The sequence below is a fragment of the Uranotaenia lowii genome, chromosome 3, assembly GCF_029784155.1.
Source record: "Uranotaenia lowii strain MFRU-FL chromosome 3, ASM2978415v1, whole genome shotgun sequence".
NCBI classification, from domain to species: domain Eukaryota; kingdom Metazoa; phylum Arthropoda; class Insecta; order Diptera; family Culicidae; genus Uranotaenia; species Uranotaenia lowii.
In genome coordinates this window covers 343,121,119-343,135,866 of record NC_073693.1, presented here as the reverse complement: position 1 = coordinate 343,135,866, position 14,748 = coordinate 343,121,119, and the positions used below count along the sequence as shown (strand labels likewise).

At 38.4% G+C, this 14,748-nt stretch overlaps 2 protein-coding genes and 1 long non-coding RNA gene across 3 annotated transcripts; 2 read left to right on the top strand and 1 right to left on the bottom strand.

The window, feature by feature from the left end:
• Positions 1–4,895: 4,895 nt before the first annotated feature.
• LOC129758807 (uncharacterized) lies at positions 4,896–5,682 on the top strand. Its single transcript, XR_008740068.1, has 2 exons — positions 4,896–4,964; positions 5,286–5,682. It is a non-coding gene; the product is annotated as an uncharacterized LOC129758807 (long non-coding RNA).
• Positions 5,683–6,093: 411 nt separating this feature from the next.
• LOC129757037 (deoxyhypusine hydroxylase-like) lies at positions 6,094–7,218 on the top strand. Its single transcript, XM_055754137.1, has 2 exons — positions 6,094–6,508; positions 6,567–7,218. Exons 1-2 carry the CDS (start codon positions 6,229–6,231, stop codon positions 7,202–7,204), a joined length of 918 nt encoding a protein of 305 aa, XP_055610112.1. The 5' UTR covers positions 6,094–6,228; the 3' UTR covers positions 7,205–7,218.
• Positions 7,207–9,790, bottom strand: LOC129757035 (BRCA1-associated protein-like). Its single transcript, XM_055754136.1, has 4 exons — positions 9,552–9,790; positions 9,074–9,371; positions 7,680–8,654; positions 7,207–7,620 (listed from the first exon to the last, which is right to left on the bottom strand). The coding sequence occupies exons 1-4, from the start codon at positions 9,640–9,642 to the stop codon at positions 7,341–7,343; spliced, it is 1,644 nt and encodes a 547-aa protein (XP_055610111.1). The 5' UTR covers positions 9,643–9,790; the 3' UTR covers positions 7,207–7,340.
• Between the last annotated feature and the right edge of the window lie 4,958 nt (positions 9,791–14,748).

Here is a 14,748-nt window from a genome sequence, read left to right as displayed (position 1 = left end):
GGGATCGAAATATTTTGTACAAAACATTCTCCCAGCCGGGGTGGAGATGTTTTTTTTTTGTTGCTGTTGCTGTTTTCGCCAGCAATCATTTGTGTTCGCGTGAAATATGTTTGTATAGTGTATGGGCGAGCATAGATCAAACAATCGTCGTGGAAACATCGAATTTGTACAGGCCAATTTGTGTAGTCTATGGCCCGCTTAATTTTAACGGCTTTTTACTTCTTAATATATCATTCGTATCTAAGATTGCAGTTACCATCAGTCGTTAACGAACATTTACCCCAGCTAGACTGCCAGTTCTTCCAGATCAACTGCGACACAGCAGTAAACCGAAATTAGTCACAAAGTCAGGCACCGCTATTGGGACAACATCTAGGTATAAAACTTTTTTCGATTTTAAACTTCAGCCCTTTTTCATTCCATTTTTTATTGCAGGTTGCTGATTAAACTATTATTTTTGCCTGGTTCAACAGACGACTGCGATGGTTCTGCTTGAGAGTTCCCATCGGGTGGTTCCACGCCATGCCAACTTTAAATACCTCGGACGCCACAGGATTTTAGTTTTGGAAAAAGCCAGGGTTAAGCCAAGCAAGACCAGGATCAGCACCTGAAGCCGGAAGAAAGCGACGGAATCCAGACAATTGCACAGCATGCAATTCCCCAAAAATCATGGCATGTTAAGAGCTTAGAAGTGAATTTCATTATAATTAAAGTGAATAAATTGTATTAGAAAATATAATAAATAAAATTTAAAAGAAATTTTTTATCATTTTTTATTTTGAAAAATTTCCATTTAATGCGTTCCTGAACAAGCACGCACACATATGCAGTCAATTCTCATGTGCACACACACATAGACAAATATTAACCACACCAATACAATCAAACCATGACAGATGTCAGCTAGACCTGTCATCCTGAATCGGGAATGTCATTTCTACTGTATCGGTTGGGCCATTTTCCACTAGAAAACAATGGGACGGCTAGTAGGCGGCCAGTAGAATTCCTACTAATCTTTCTAGTGGTCCTACTACTCTTTTCATTCAAAGGGTATTTAACGACTTTAGTGTTAGTGATCAAAGCAGACCTGAAGAAATCTTAGGTGTGTTCAACAGAACTCAATCGAAATCAATTGAAATGGATTGACAGTTGATCAGCTGTTTTTCCAATTGACTTCGATCGATTTCTATCAGGCTGCTGATTGAACAGCCAGACACCAATACAAATGCGCTTAGTTTGTTTTCATTTTTTATTCGGCTGCGCGCTTCAAGCATTCGTCCACAAATTTTGCGGACAGCAAACGCTGAGGCTGAGGCTGATGTCATGCTGAAGCAACTAGCAACGCAACGCAACGCAACGTTCCAATAAGATTGCGTTGCATTGCATTGGTATGTCATGCTGGCGCGACCTGTCACTTTGAAATTCCCTACAAATCATCACTTCTCTTCATCTGATAATGCTTTGAATCGTCTCCTTTCTTTCGGGAGCCATCAAAAACTCATCAAATCACGACCCGGATTGCAAGAATGCCGAAAATTGAACAGACAAAATTCCTTGTTTTTTGCCGGAACTAAGAATTCATGAAAATTTTCTCGCCGATTAAGATATTTTTTAGTTTATTATCACAAGTTCGGACAAATCTTTGTACTATTGTGCTTAAAACCCGGAATCACTGCTTCAAATCGAGAAAAAACAATATTCCTATTGGATTTCCTACTAGTCGCGCTACAAAACACATTGGCATCAGATTGGTCGCGCTATACAAAGCGACCAGTATGACAGGTCTGCGCGATTTCCATGGAGATCAAATGAGAGCTGGTTAGTCGTGTGAACGTTGCGTTGTAGGTCGCGTTGCTAGTTGCTTCAGCATGACATCAGCCTGAGATGCGTCGTCGTGATCGCGCAACCGGAATTCATCTAGACGGTCGGGAACTTTTCTACGAAAAGTATGACGATGACGATTATATGCCCCGAGCCAAGCGGCTGAGAATGCTGCTGAAGGAGTGGCGGGAAACTTGGAAGATACCAAGGGACATAACATCAAGGAATGGGTTTCTATGTTGGGTTCACTTACCGAAATTGCTAACCGATTTAACAGCAAGGGCCATGTATGTCTACCGCGATAAAGTCCGACGGATGTGCGAACAGAACAAATCGAGTTTTGTTGTTGCTTATCCAGATTTGGCGAACAACCAACATGTTTTGGCAAAAATAGAAAGCTCCGAGGAATAACAATGCGAATATCGTCTCTTCCGTGTCAACAACACCACACGGAAAAAAATTGCATGGGTTTTTCAAATACAGAGTCATGATAATTTTACTATATCCATCATTTAGTATTTTCGACCATGATTTAGTAATTTCCACCAAAAATCTGGGCGATAATACTACGACATAGTATTTTTACTATGCGAACTTTGACAGCTCATAGTAATTACCTCGTGTCTAAATTACCATGCGCATGATGTTTTGACATTACACAATTCGTGTTCCTAAAATTACTATGCCCATGGTAACATTGAAAAATCGTCATTTGTGTTGTCGAAAATACTATGCTCATTATAAATTCATAGTAATTTTACCAATGCGCTTAGTTTGAGTGTTTGTTTTTTTCTGGTCAGCCGGTCGCGATTTCGGAACGCGGACAAAAATGTTGCGCGTTTACGTCGACGAGGTGAATGCTGTTTCAACTAACCAGGTGCCGGCTCACTGGGAGTGAAAAATAAATCAGCTCTTTTGTCGAGTCGGAAAACGCAGTCTTTCAGGTAAGTAAAATTGTATTTTTTTTTGTTACTTTTAAACATATTCACTTCGATCCGTTTTTCCGATCTTTCTTTGGATTTAATTTAAGCTGGTCCATCCCCCCGGTTGAGGGGATCTCCCTGCGTTATCCTTGCGCCCACTTTCTGGATCGTTGGCCTCAAGATGACTATGCCGATACATCCAAATCTATTCCAGCGTAAGTAGAACAATTACCTAATTTGATCTGCTCATTAATTGATTTTTCGCTTATTTTTTTTTCAGAGCATAACAGTGAATCATCAAAGTTCAAGCAGACTATTGTATCGTGCTTTAAATATAGAGTTAAGTGTTGTGATAGTTGTTATGGAAAAATAAAAATTCGTTTCAAAATAAATTATTTCTAGATCTCAAAAAATCACAAAGAGCGTTAATTCTAAAGTACTTCAATATAGTTATACCATGGTGCATGGTAATTTTGTTGTCAAATCAAGCAACATGTACTTATTTATATCATAACATATCATAGTTTTTATCATGAAACATATCAATTTTACTATGCACAATGAAAAACAAACCCATGCTTTCATTGACAATTTTACTGTGAACGTAGTCGAAATTACTATGCGCAGCCAAAATTAACACGAAGTAAAATTACTATGTGCATGGTAATATCAAGAACAAAACATTATTGACTCAAAAATATGGTTGCGTGTTGTTCATTTAAACCACGGATCTAGTAATTTTACTATGCTATTTTTTTGTGTGCATACTCCGAGGGAATATTGTGATAAAAATAAATTTCTTCTATTGTTCAAAATATGTAATATTTATTTATTATTATTTTAAACTTATTTCATAAAATTTCACATTTGCTTCAGTGCAGCACTGCACTGAAAGATGCTACTGACACCACATCACTGGCACAGCACCTCTGGCACAGCACCGCCAATGCCACATCGACTGACACCACTTTCACTAGCACCTGTGCAATCCAGCCAGACATCATTCCAAAACTCCACTCAGGACGATTTGCACAACACCACTGACACAGCACGACAGGCACAGCTCCACCGACTGAGCACGACTGCAACAGCACCACCGGCTCACCACAAATGGCACAGCACCACCGACTCAGCACCCGACGGAGAACACCGCACCGAATGACACCGAATTCAAATAATTTTTCACAACACACCGAATCAGCTGTTTTTTGACAGTAAACAACTGCATTTGTGTTAGTGCGATAGAAACCGATAGAAACGAATCCTGCTCTCGGGCTTGATCGATTTCGATTGGTTTCGATTGATTCCGATTGGCTTCATTGAACGTCAATTCGATTAGTTTCGACCAAAACATTGGCTGAGTGAACAACCATTTACCAATCGAAATCGATTCACGCTCTTTTTTTTTAACTCAAAATTAAGTATGACCGAGGTTCAAAACATAGTTCGATTCTATGAACTTAAAGTTAAGTACCCTTTTTCCTCCTTGCGATGGATCAAAACGGAGTTCGAACTGCGAACTCAAAATTGACCCCTTTTTTTCCTTCGGCGAGGGATCAAAGCTGAGTTCGACCTTATGAACTAAAAATTGAACTCTCTTTGTTGGACTGAAAACACTTAGCGAGTTCAGTCCGAACCGGAACAGCAACCAACGAACACGTCGCAAAATTTTGTCGCTCCGGAACAATTACCGGAAGACTTTGAAGGAACTTCATAATGGAATGCATGTTCACCGTGTCAGCGTAAAATTCTGTCCGTCATTGTCATCATATGGTGAGCGGCTTGGAATGTCCGGAAACTTCCGGATGATGTTTACTTCCCGTGGGAAGTAACATCCCGAAGTTTTCTTTGACCGGAAGTGTCAAAACTTTCCACCGCTCTGTACCGGAACAGCAACATCCGGGTACAACAAATTTTAATCATCCTTTAATTCCCTGAAAATAAGCTACCCTCGAAAAAAAAGGATAAATTCGAGTTCGGCTGCCGAACTTAGTATTGAGTATGCCTATCAGAACTTAGTTTTGCTATTGCCCAGTCAAACTCAAAGTTGAGGGATGCCACCGAAGTGCTGTTTTGAACCAAAACTACTTAATTTTGAGTTTAAAAAAAATAGCGTGTTGAAACCAATTTCTATTGGCTATTGAACAGGCCTCTTGTTTTTCAACGGTCATTTTGCCATCATACTGCATAGTTTCTTCGAAGATGTCGGATTATAAAATGGTAAGTTGCTTCAAAATCAGTGCCAATTTATACCGTATTTGTTTTCTCCCCTCGGTCAGTGTTCCACCGTACCCGACAAAAACAAACACAAATCGTCGCCAGTGTATTGCTACCCCACTCACTCACACGCTCTCTCGCAACACTGGCAAAATTATCGGTGGGCCACCGTCCGTAAGCAGAACTCCGACAGGTCAAAACCAGTGCAACACCGTCCGAATAAACAAACAGTTTGACAGCACCTAGTGGTGCACCAGTGCAACACTCGGCATAAACAAATACGGTATTAAATGCTTGATTTGTTTTATTTCTATTCGATTCTAGCTCGACGGATATCAAAGCTGCGATAAAAGTGCATGTGATCTGCAACAGAAATGCGCCTGGAAAAAAAATCTTCAGATCCTTTCCTCGCAGAAGGATCTTGCTGGAGGCATAGCAGCACAGAAAATATAGCAGTTCCCGGGTACATGGCATCGTTTGTTCCGGCGTGCGACCGAAGTGGAATTGCTACAGTGCCGCAGAGCTTGGAGATAGAAAATAATGCTCAAGTAGCTGATATCAAAGATATTATATTCTGATATTCAAAACATGCATCGTAGCATAAAAAAGAGGATCAACTTATACCGGCGATAGCATAAAATTCCAAATTAAAGGAACACCAAAAGTGATAATTATATTTGTGATTGAAATTGTGAATAAAATAAAAACTTGAAATATAAAAGTGAAGCAATTCTGAAAATCTCAATATCCGAAATATTCTTTTTAATTCTCATCTTTAAATGGCAGCCATGGTAGGGCTGCGATGGTGTGTGTGAGTGAATAGCCTTACACACACACACCAATGCAGCCACAGGTCGTAAAAATATGTAAACATGTGTGCGTGAGCTGTCATCCTGAACCGGGAAACCTGTTTCAAGTAGAATCGGTTGGGCCATTAAATGCTTGAATTCAATGGAAGGAATGCTTGAAATCCAAGCATTCTTTCAAGCATTCCAAGCATTCATTTTGTTAAGCGGGTATCCGAAGCATTTTTCTCAGTGGGAACAAAACTCCGACAAAGCAGTACTAGAACAGTGTTTTTCACAGTTTGTCGGAGTGTAAACTCGGCTGCAAGATCGAGTAATCTCTGTGTCAGAAATTTGTTTTTTCGCCTTAACACGCGTGAGTTTTGATTCACCATCTGGCACGTTTCGAATTATCCTATATAATCCGTGCATTTTCAGGTAAGTATTACACACACCGGCAACCAGAGAAACATCACACCGAAATGGTTCAGGTGGAGGAATCCAAAATTGCCGCCATCGGGAAGGTTTTAAACGATAAGAACCGCCCCCTGAAGGAACGATTCCGGGCACTGTTTACGCTTAAAAACATTGGCGGTGCTACGGCACTCGGTTCCATCGAACATTGCTTTGACGACGATTCGGCCCTGCTGAAACACGAACTGGCCTACTGCCTCGGTCAGATGCAGGATCGGGCTGCGATTCCTATTTTGGTAAAAGTACTGGAAGATGTGAACCAGGAACCGATGGTTCGGCACGAAGCTGGTAATAATGTATTGAATTTTCTTAGGCCTTGTTTTTCTAATGTTAATTTCCTTTTTAGCGGAAGCATTGGGAGCTATCGGTGCAGCAGAAGTAGAAGATATTTTGACTAAATATGCCAAGGACCCTGTAGTGGAGGTTGCCGAAACGTGTGAAATTGCTCTAGGGAGAATTCGTTGGTTAAAGCAAAAGGAAAATGGCTTTGTGGACAACAATCCTTACGCATCGGTTGATCCTACACCACCTGCGCTAAGCACCGACGTTAAGGAGCTACAGAAGATTCTGTTGGACGAATCGGAAACGCTCTTCAATCGCTATCGAGCTATGTTCAGTCTGCGAAATTTGAGAACGCAGGAGTCAGTCGTAGCGCTAGCGTCTGGATTGAAAGGCAAAAGTGCTTTATTTCGCCATGAAGTTGCTTTCGTTTTGGGACAGCTGCAAGAAGAATGCAGCATTCCGTTTCTGGAAGAGAGCCTGCGTGATCCTTTGGAAAATGAGATGGTTCGGCATGAGTGTGCTGAGGCACTGGGAGCGATTGCTACGGAAGAATGCACCCGCATTCTGAATGAGTACCTTAGCGATGATAAACGGGTGGTTAAAGAAAGTTGTGAGGTGGCCTTGGACATGTGTGAATATGAGCACAGTCCCGAATTTCAATACGCAGATACGTTGGTGAAAATATCGGACCATACACAATAAACTATCAATCAGCAGCAATGGTTTATTCTTAGCATAATCAGAATATATCACATTCACATAGGATATTTTTATTTAGCAAAAACCTGTTATTAGTTTTCTAGAAGCCAACATTTAACCTTTTGAATCACAGTAAAAATTATTTCTTGGTGCGCCTTTTTGTTCCTTTTGCCTGTTTAGGAATCTCTATGGAGGCGCCGGCAATTTCTTCGGCCAGCTCCGAGTTATCAATTTTGTTCTTAGCGTCCAGATAGAACATCAAATCGCGAACCTGTTCCTTCAGCTCAGTAACCTCTTGCTCTTTTTGCAAGCATTTTTTCTCCAACGTCGAAAATTGCGTCTGCCAGGATGATTGATTTGTTTGGAGCGTTTTGCCAAATTGTTTCTCCTCCGCCAGTTCCTTAGTGATCGTTGTTATTCTGTAAACAATTATTTTTTATAAACGATCAATGATCATATTAAAATTTAGGTCACTTACTTTGACGACATTTGATTGATTTTTTTTTCCAAGTTAGCCTTTTCCTTAGAAAGACTTTGAATTTTACTTTCCAACGCAGAATTTTTCTTTTTGTTCTGTTCAATGTCTTGCTGCAATTTATGCTTATCCCCAATCATACTCGATTCCAGTCGGACCATTTTATCTTCGTAGTACTCTCTCTGGGCGTCCAGTTGTGATGTAAGCAGATATGTAAACTCCAACTGCATGGAATCGATTTTTTCGTCCCCATCATTGCCAGGAGATTGCGTTGCTACGAGCTTCCCATCAGATTTGCTCTGCAGCAACCGATGAACGAAATTATCGCCCGCGTAGTCCCAAACTCGGTTTGTACCGAGCTGCAGTGCGTATGTATGGTTGGTAGTTCGATAATGGGAAGCGGCGTGACCTCCCTGATACCGGCCGCATCCAATATGTCCACAAATCAGACAAATCCAAAGCGCCTCCGTACCTTCGCACTCCATGCAAACTGAAGTTTCCGACAGTTCCGGAGTTTGGACGCAGCGGCAAACGGGACAAGTTGAATCGCCCCATTTTATGAGACAGCCCGCATGGAAGGCGTGGTTACAAAGGATCGTCAGAACTCCGTCGACGCTTTCGTCCATTCGTTCCAGACAAACCGGACATGTCGGCAACTCCGTGTGACCTTGTGGGGCAATTGCATCTTCACCCCATTCGACGGTCGAAACCCACACCGTGTGGCACAGAGAATCCGGTTCCAGGCTATTGTACGGCGCTCCGTTGAATGTTTGATAAAATTCAACAGCTGCTTCAGTGCAACGGAACTCCAGCAAAACCATGAACTGATTTGGAGAACCGTCACGTAGAATGCGCACATGTTGAATCACCGAATTACATGGAGCAATGAAGTTCAAAATATCGTGACAGTTTAGGGATGATGGAACGGCGATCAAACAGAGAGTTTTTGAGAGTCCTTCCGTTATATCGGCGCGTTCGCTGGAAATTATGATATCTTTTGAATCGCATTCTTTGCATTTTGGATTTTTGAAGTTCTAAGCTGAGCATTTGTACAAAAATAAGCTATTAGAGGTAATTCTACGACAATGATTTTTTAAACAAATTTTAAAACACCAAAATTTGGGAAGGTGTTGAGTGTTGATCAGAAATAAATAACAAATTCATTTATATTCCGAAAAGGCTCAGTTTCAAACAGGTCAATGTAAATCAAATCAATTATAGCTTTAACCAGAACCTCATTAGAAAACGCGTTTCTTTCATTCAAAGCAAAGCAATTATTATGCCAACCCGGAAGAAAATTCACACTCTATAGAAAGTGACGAATTGAAATGGAATTCCCTTTTCCTTACATAATCAGAGCCCAAAACGTCCCACCTGAACTTATTAAATTCGCTTACTTGCGCTTGTACAGATGCAAGATGCCCTTGGTCACCTCGACGAAGGGATTGCCGGAGAAGAAGTTAATCTCCCCGGGAAATTCCTGCACCGGCTGGGGTGGCACTTCGTCCATGGGCGTTTGCTCTCGGGAGCATTTCGGCAGCACGCCCCGGGGCAACTCATCGAATTCTACCGAGGACGAATCCAGCCGATTCCGGTAGCTCTCGATAGTTATCTTCTTGGGCTTTCGTTGGCCACGCATGTCCCTCTGTAATCGTGGATTTGTTGGATGTTCACTAGAAACAGCACCAGCTGCTTCTGCAAGGGGTAAAGAAAAAAAGATTCAACTACTTTCGGACGAAAGAAAAATAACTGCAAGATGCAAATGACGATCTTTTTTGGCACAGCATGAAAATGATAGGCTATAGCAATAAGGGACAACAATAATTTCGCATCTAGGGTTTGATTTTTTTTAGAAGATCGTCCGTCTACACTTACCATTTCCGTCTTCGTCAGCATTCATCGTGTTGTTTTCGTCGTCGACAGTAAGTTCAAATTTTAGCATACACAACGAAACCAGAACCGACATTGATAGAAAATAACATACAAAAATGGAAACGAAACGATAATCTAATTAGTGGAAAACTCTCGCGATTTTGCAATCTTTTAATTTTCGCGTCGTAGCAGCAGGAAAATTTTGCACCTGTGAAAGGAGGAAACACAAAGAGAAAATCACTTTTTTTTTTTTTTTTTTTTATTTGTCTGCGTTTACACGACTTTGCCTAGGGCCAAAGATGGCCCAACTTGGCTGACTAGTGTATGTTACAGTTCTTGTGTATATGTGTGCTTGTATTGTTTTCCTGTCATATCTATTTTTAGAATTTTTCGAGTCTACTTTATCGGTAAGTCAATTCTTGTGTGCCTGATCTTCTTGTGTTTATACTCCGAGGAGTTTACAATCGTTATTTTTATTTCGAATACATGTTTCATGTTTGTTTTTTCATGGTTGTATGGGCGAACCCGATTAACTTCTTGTGCTTATACTCCAGGGGAGTTTACAATTTTCTATTCTTGGCCGAGGCCTTTTTCGATTCGTGTGTACTCATGAAGAGTTTTAACAATTCTTGGTATTTTGTCCGAAGACATTTTTATTCTGTGGGTTGTCCGAAGACTTATTCTTGTTTAGCCCTAAGCTGAAGGTGTCTTAACTTAGGGCTATTTTTTGTTAGGGGGGTGAGGAATCGAACCTCTCATCATCTGATTGAAAATCAGACCGGCTAGCTGACTGAGCTAACCACCCCCCCGAAAATCACTTTCACGAGAAAAATCGAATGTAAACAAAAAACATGAAACAAAACTGACAGCAAATTCTAGTACTTCATTAAAATGAGATCAGTACAGTGATTACAGAGTTTTCTCGCCGGTAGACCCGAAATCGTCTGGCAACCTTACACGGAAAATAATAAAAAGGTAAAATTTACCGAGTTAGCAAAGGTGAACGCTCGTGAAAGCCAAAAAGGTAACTTCTACCTCTTCGAGGTGAAACTCACCTCACAGTGAGGTAAAATTTACCTGAATCGAGGTTGGAAAAAAGGTACAATTCACCGAGAAAAAAGGTGAATCCAAAAAAGGTAAATCTTACCTCGTAGCGAGGTGAAGTTCACCTGAATTGAGCTCGATAAAAAAGTATAATTCACCTAGAAAAAAAGGTAAATCCAAATAAGGTAAAACTTACCTCGTAGCGAGGTGTAGTTGACCTGGATTGAGCTAAACAAAACGGTACAATTCTTCTAAAAAAAAGTAACTATTCGCCGAACCCGTTCATTGAGGTTAAGCTGTTTTGTCATTCTAGGAACAAGTTTTGCTTTGAGCCTAATATGTGAAAATCGGAATAGAATGGTAAGTGTTATTAAATATCATTTAGTTGTGCTGGTTGTCGTCATTGTCGAAACCGACCTAAATTCCACGCGCTTGTTTTCAATTTCATCTCAAACGCCGCACTCTCAACCGATCCTTCCTTCGTGAAATTAGTTTGTTAACTGATCCTACTTTTCTACTTCACTTTCGACGCACTCTCTTTTCTTCAAACTCTACACACTTTATCCTCTCTCTCTCTATATGAAAACCTTGCTCTATTACCTGGACGAGTGAGGGTCAGCGTTGCCACATTTAAATCTGTATTTTCGAGCCAAAAAATCTTTTTAATCTGTATAAAATCTCAAAAATCTGTATTGAAATCTGTATCAAAAATTTTTATTCCGGATACTTACGTTGAACTACGGTGACCGTTTATAATGCGTAGCGCACTCATTTGGACTACGCTGCTCATTACTGCGGGCTACTATTTGTGCGACATATCAAACCAGTGTTAAACTTGATATTTTGTATACGCGAACCGTTTTTGGTTTAACTTTGTCCGATTAATTGCAACGAACAAAATACATGCCCGCCAGTGTGAAAAATAACGTCACGCAAAGTTTTAGGTCGATATATTCCGTTAAATATAACGATCTGTGTGCTTCTGAGGTTTAACATTCAGTTGGGATTTAAACATTGTGTCAATAGTCTTTACCATTAAAAGTTACATTTCCTATAAGGCAATGGCCAATTTTGGTATATGATTCTTAAACACAAGTTTTAATACATTCTTCAACCCTTTGCATGTTGTTTTGCATTGTAACGGTTCCGAACTTTAATCTGGAAGATTTTTTCTTATTTGCAAGCGTGATAATTGATGAGTGATTGAATCATCAAAGTAGAATATTATTGATTGACTCGAAGTATAATCAAAATATCTTGGAAAATCTCTGATTTTCTGAAAATCTGTATGAAATCTGTACAAATTTCCAATTATCTGTAATCTGTATATACAGATTCTGTGTTACAAAATTTCCAAAAAATCTGTATACTTACAGAAAAATCTGTATATGTGGTAACGCTGGTGAGGGTTCTTCGTTTCGCCTATTGATAGTGGTGCCAATTTCTCATTTATTCTTATCTTTACTTATTTCCTACATTCGCCTCCGCCTCTATACTTCCTATTAAAGTTTTCAAACCGACCTACTTAAGAGTCCCATAATCATTTAAGCTTCATCTTAAGAATCTCATAATATTTTTTTTTTTATTAAGCTGGCAGACTCATTTGATTGTCTGTTTTCCAGAGATTCATGTTTTAAACATCAGAATGCCCACATACTGGACTTAAACTTCTTATCATTAATTAAAACTTAGATTTGAAAAAAATGCCCAATTGTTCTCTAAAACATCTATTATAAAAATGTAGTGAACGTCATGTTTCACAGATAAAAACTCCTAAAATCTTTTATCAATCCTTCCTATTCGTATTTTTTAAACTTATTAAGATCACAGCACTTCAAATTCAAATTCAGATTTCAAACTTATACTTCACTAATTAATTCAAGATTAACTAAGTTCAAGGCTTGGATGAAAATTAACGAAAGTATTTGAACTTCCGTATCACATTTCTGCCCCAAATTCATTTATCCCTTAAAATTATTTTCTGATTCAGTTTCAAACCTGTAAGAATCATTTTAAGACTCAAACTAGTCAAGCAGTCCTAGGATTCACTCTTCAAGTGCAAGCCCTTGGTTTGGAATTGAATTCGATTTAGATTGCAAACTTGTTTTCATATTTTTCCTAGAATTTAAATCATCTGCCTTGTCAGAACTGCCAATTTATTTTTCATTCTCTAACACCTGAATTCGAAACCCCAATTTCTCTTCCTATTTTTAATGATAATAAGACAGCTTAAATTAAAGTACAACCTGCCCAAGCATGATTTTTTTTATTACATCATCAATTTTTATCCATCGTTCTGCCCTCTCAGAAGTTTGCACCTTATTATTGGAATTCTTAATCAGAACCACTCAGTTTTCTCTTTCGTTCTGATCCACTCCCTTTTTGTGTACATAATTTTCCTTTTTTTTTTTATTTAATTTTCATTTTTCGGGATTTTGTTTTCCTCAATTGTTGTTTCATTTTTTTCCATTTTTCATTTTTTTTTTTTGCACCATAAATCCATATTGTATTATTATCACTTCCGCATATAATTCTCTGTTTTGCATTGATAATTTTCCTGTTTTTTCTGCTATAACTTTTCTATTCCCTTTTCAATATTCTTTTTTTTTATATCCATTCTCTCATCTTACTTTTCATTCATCATTCTTCTTCCTCTACATTCTGTGGTTTCATTTAAAATCTCCATCATACGCAATCTATATTAGTTCTACTATTTACCTTTTCTTTCACAACTATTGTGGAATACCATTCTATTATTCCTTACTCTTCTCTGTTTTTCCTTCTGTAGTTTTTTTCTTTTCAGAATGTGCCATTTTCTCATTATGTTTTTGCTATTCCCAGTTTTCCACTGTACTTTCCAGCAGTTTGTATCTTTTCTTTCTTGGTATTGTCTATTTTTTTTCTTGTTCTTTTCTTTTTCTTGTTGTTTCTGTATATTATTCCTAATCCATCCTAATTATTTTTTCATTTCCATTACCCTTTTTGGAAAAACTCGATCCCCATTTTTCTTTTATCCACTATCGCCTTTCTCGTTATCCATTTTTCTTCTAAATAATCCGCCTATTTTGTACTCTCAATCAATCTTCTTTTGTAAATACTTCCGTTTTTCATCCAGCGTTTTCTATTGTTAATTTTTTTATCCTTCATTTGCAACTTCCGGTATCGTTCCTTTGTTAAAACAAAACATATTGTGTATTTCATTTATTTTTTTTCGCTTTTCTTATCTTTTTCATCCACCTTTTTACTATTGTTTTTCTTTTTATTTGCAACTTTCTCTGCCTCTGTTCAAATATTCATTCGTCAACCGAAGAAACAATCTCTTTCGGTACAAAAATTTCCATTGTTTTTATTACATTCGCATTCATACCTTTTTTACGTTATTTCTTTTGAAAAATCCTTTTGAGATTCCATTCGATTACTCTATCTTATTTTGTGATTCATTTTTCTGTTCAATACCTAATTGTTTCATTTTTTTTTCTGCTCTCTCAACAAATATCCTATTACAGTAATACCTCGATATAAAGCAACCTCTTTTTAAAGCAACCTCGATATAACGTAACCCAATATAAAGCAACTTTTGTCTCTATATAACGTAACTTTTGAAAATGTTTCTATTCGAATTTCAATACTTTTTTGTCATAAAAATATAATAATGTTGTTTCTGAGCCATGCGGTAAATTCTCAGAGGCATAAAGAGCAAATGAGCGCAAGCGTTGAAAATGTAACTCCAGTAGTCGCTTTTGTGCTTTCGAAAATCCAGCCTAGAGCATGTATCTCCATTTCAAAACTTAATGATTATATTTGCACCTTCATATAAGTTGCTTAAGCTGAAGTTAGGTTAGGGCATGTAGTCTTTTATTCAAATAAGTTTTTGTGATTGCTGACAGTTGATCAATCACTGTACAGAAGACCGCTGCAAACTTTGTATGGAAATTTGAAAATTCTTAAATTTTTACACCTCCCATAACTTTTTGGGTTGTTTTTGCTGCCAGAAATAGCAATAAAAATTCTGGAAGCGATCCATCCAGTCCTGAATTAGCGCAACGAGTTTTAAGTTTGTATGGAAATTTGTATGGGAAAACAAAATTTTTCATTCAAAAATCTCCAGAGATGTTCTGAAAGTTCCAAAAAATATAACTTTGGATAAAAAATGTTC

Coding starts and splice junctions, on each gene's coding strand:
- LOC129757037 (XM_055754137.1), top strand. CDS start 6,229: ATGGTTCAGGTGGAGGAATCCAAAATTGCCGCCATCGGGAAGGTTTTA. Junction 6,509..6,566: donor GATGGTTCGGCACGAAGCTG/GTAATAATGTAT, acceptor TTTCCTTTTTAG/CGGAAGCATTGGGAGCTATC.
- LOC129757035 (XM_055754136.1), bottom strand. CDS start 9,642: ATGTCGGTTCTGGTTTCGTTGTGTATGCTAAAATTTGAACTTACTGTC. Junction 9,372..9,551: donor TGCTGACGAAGACGGAAATG/GTAAGTGTAGAC, acceptor TACCCCTTGCAG/AAGCAGCTGGTGCTGTTTCT. Junction 8,655..9,073: donor TTGCATCTGTACAAGCGCAA/GTAAGCGAATTT, acceptor CATAATTTCCAG/CGAACGCGCCGATATAACGG.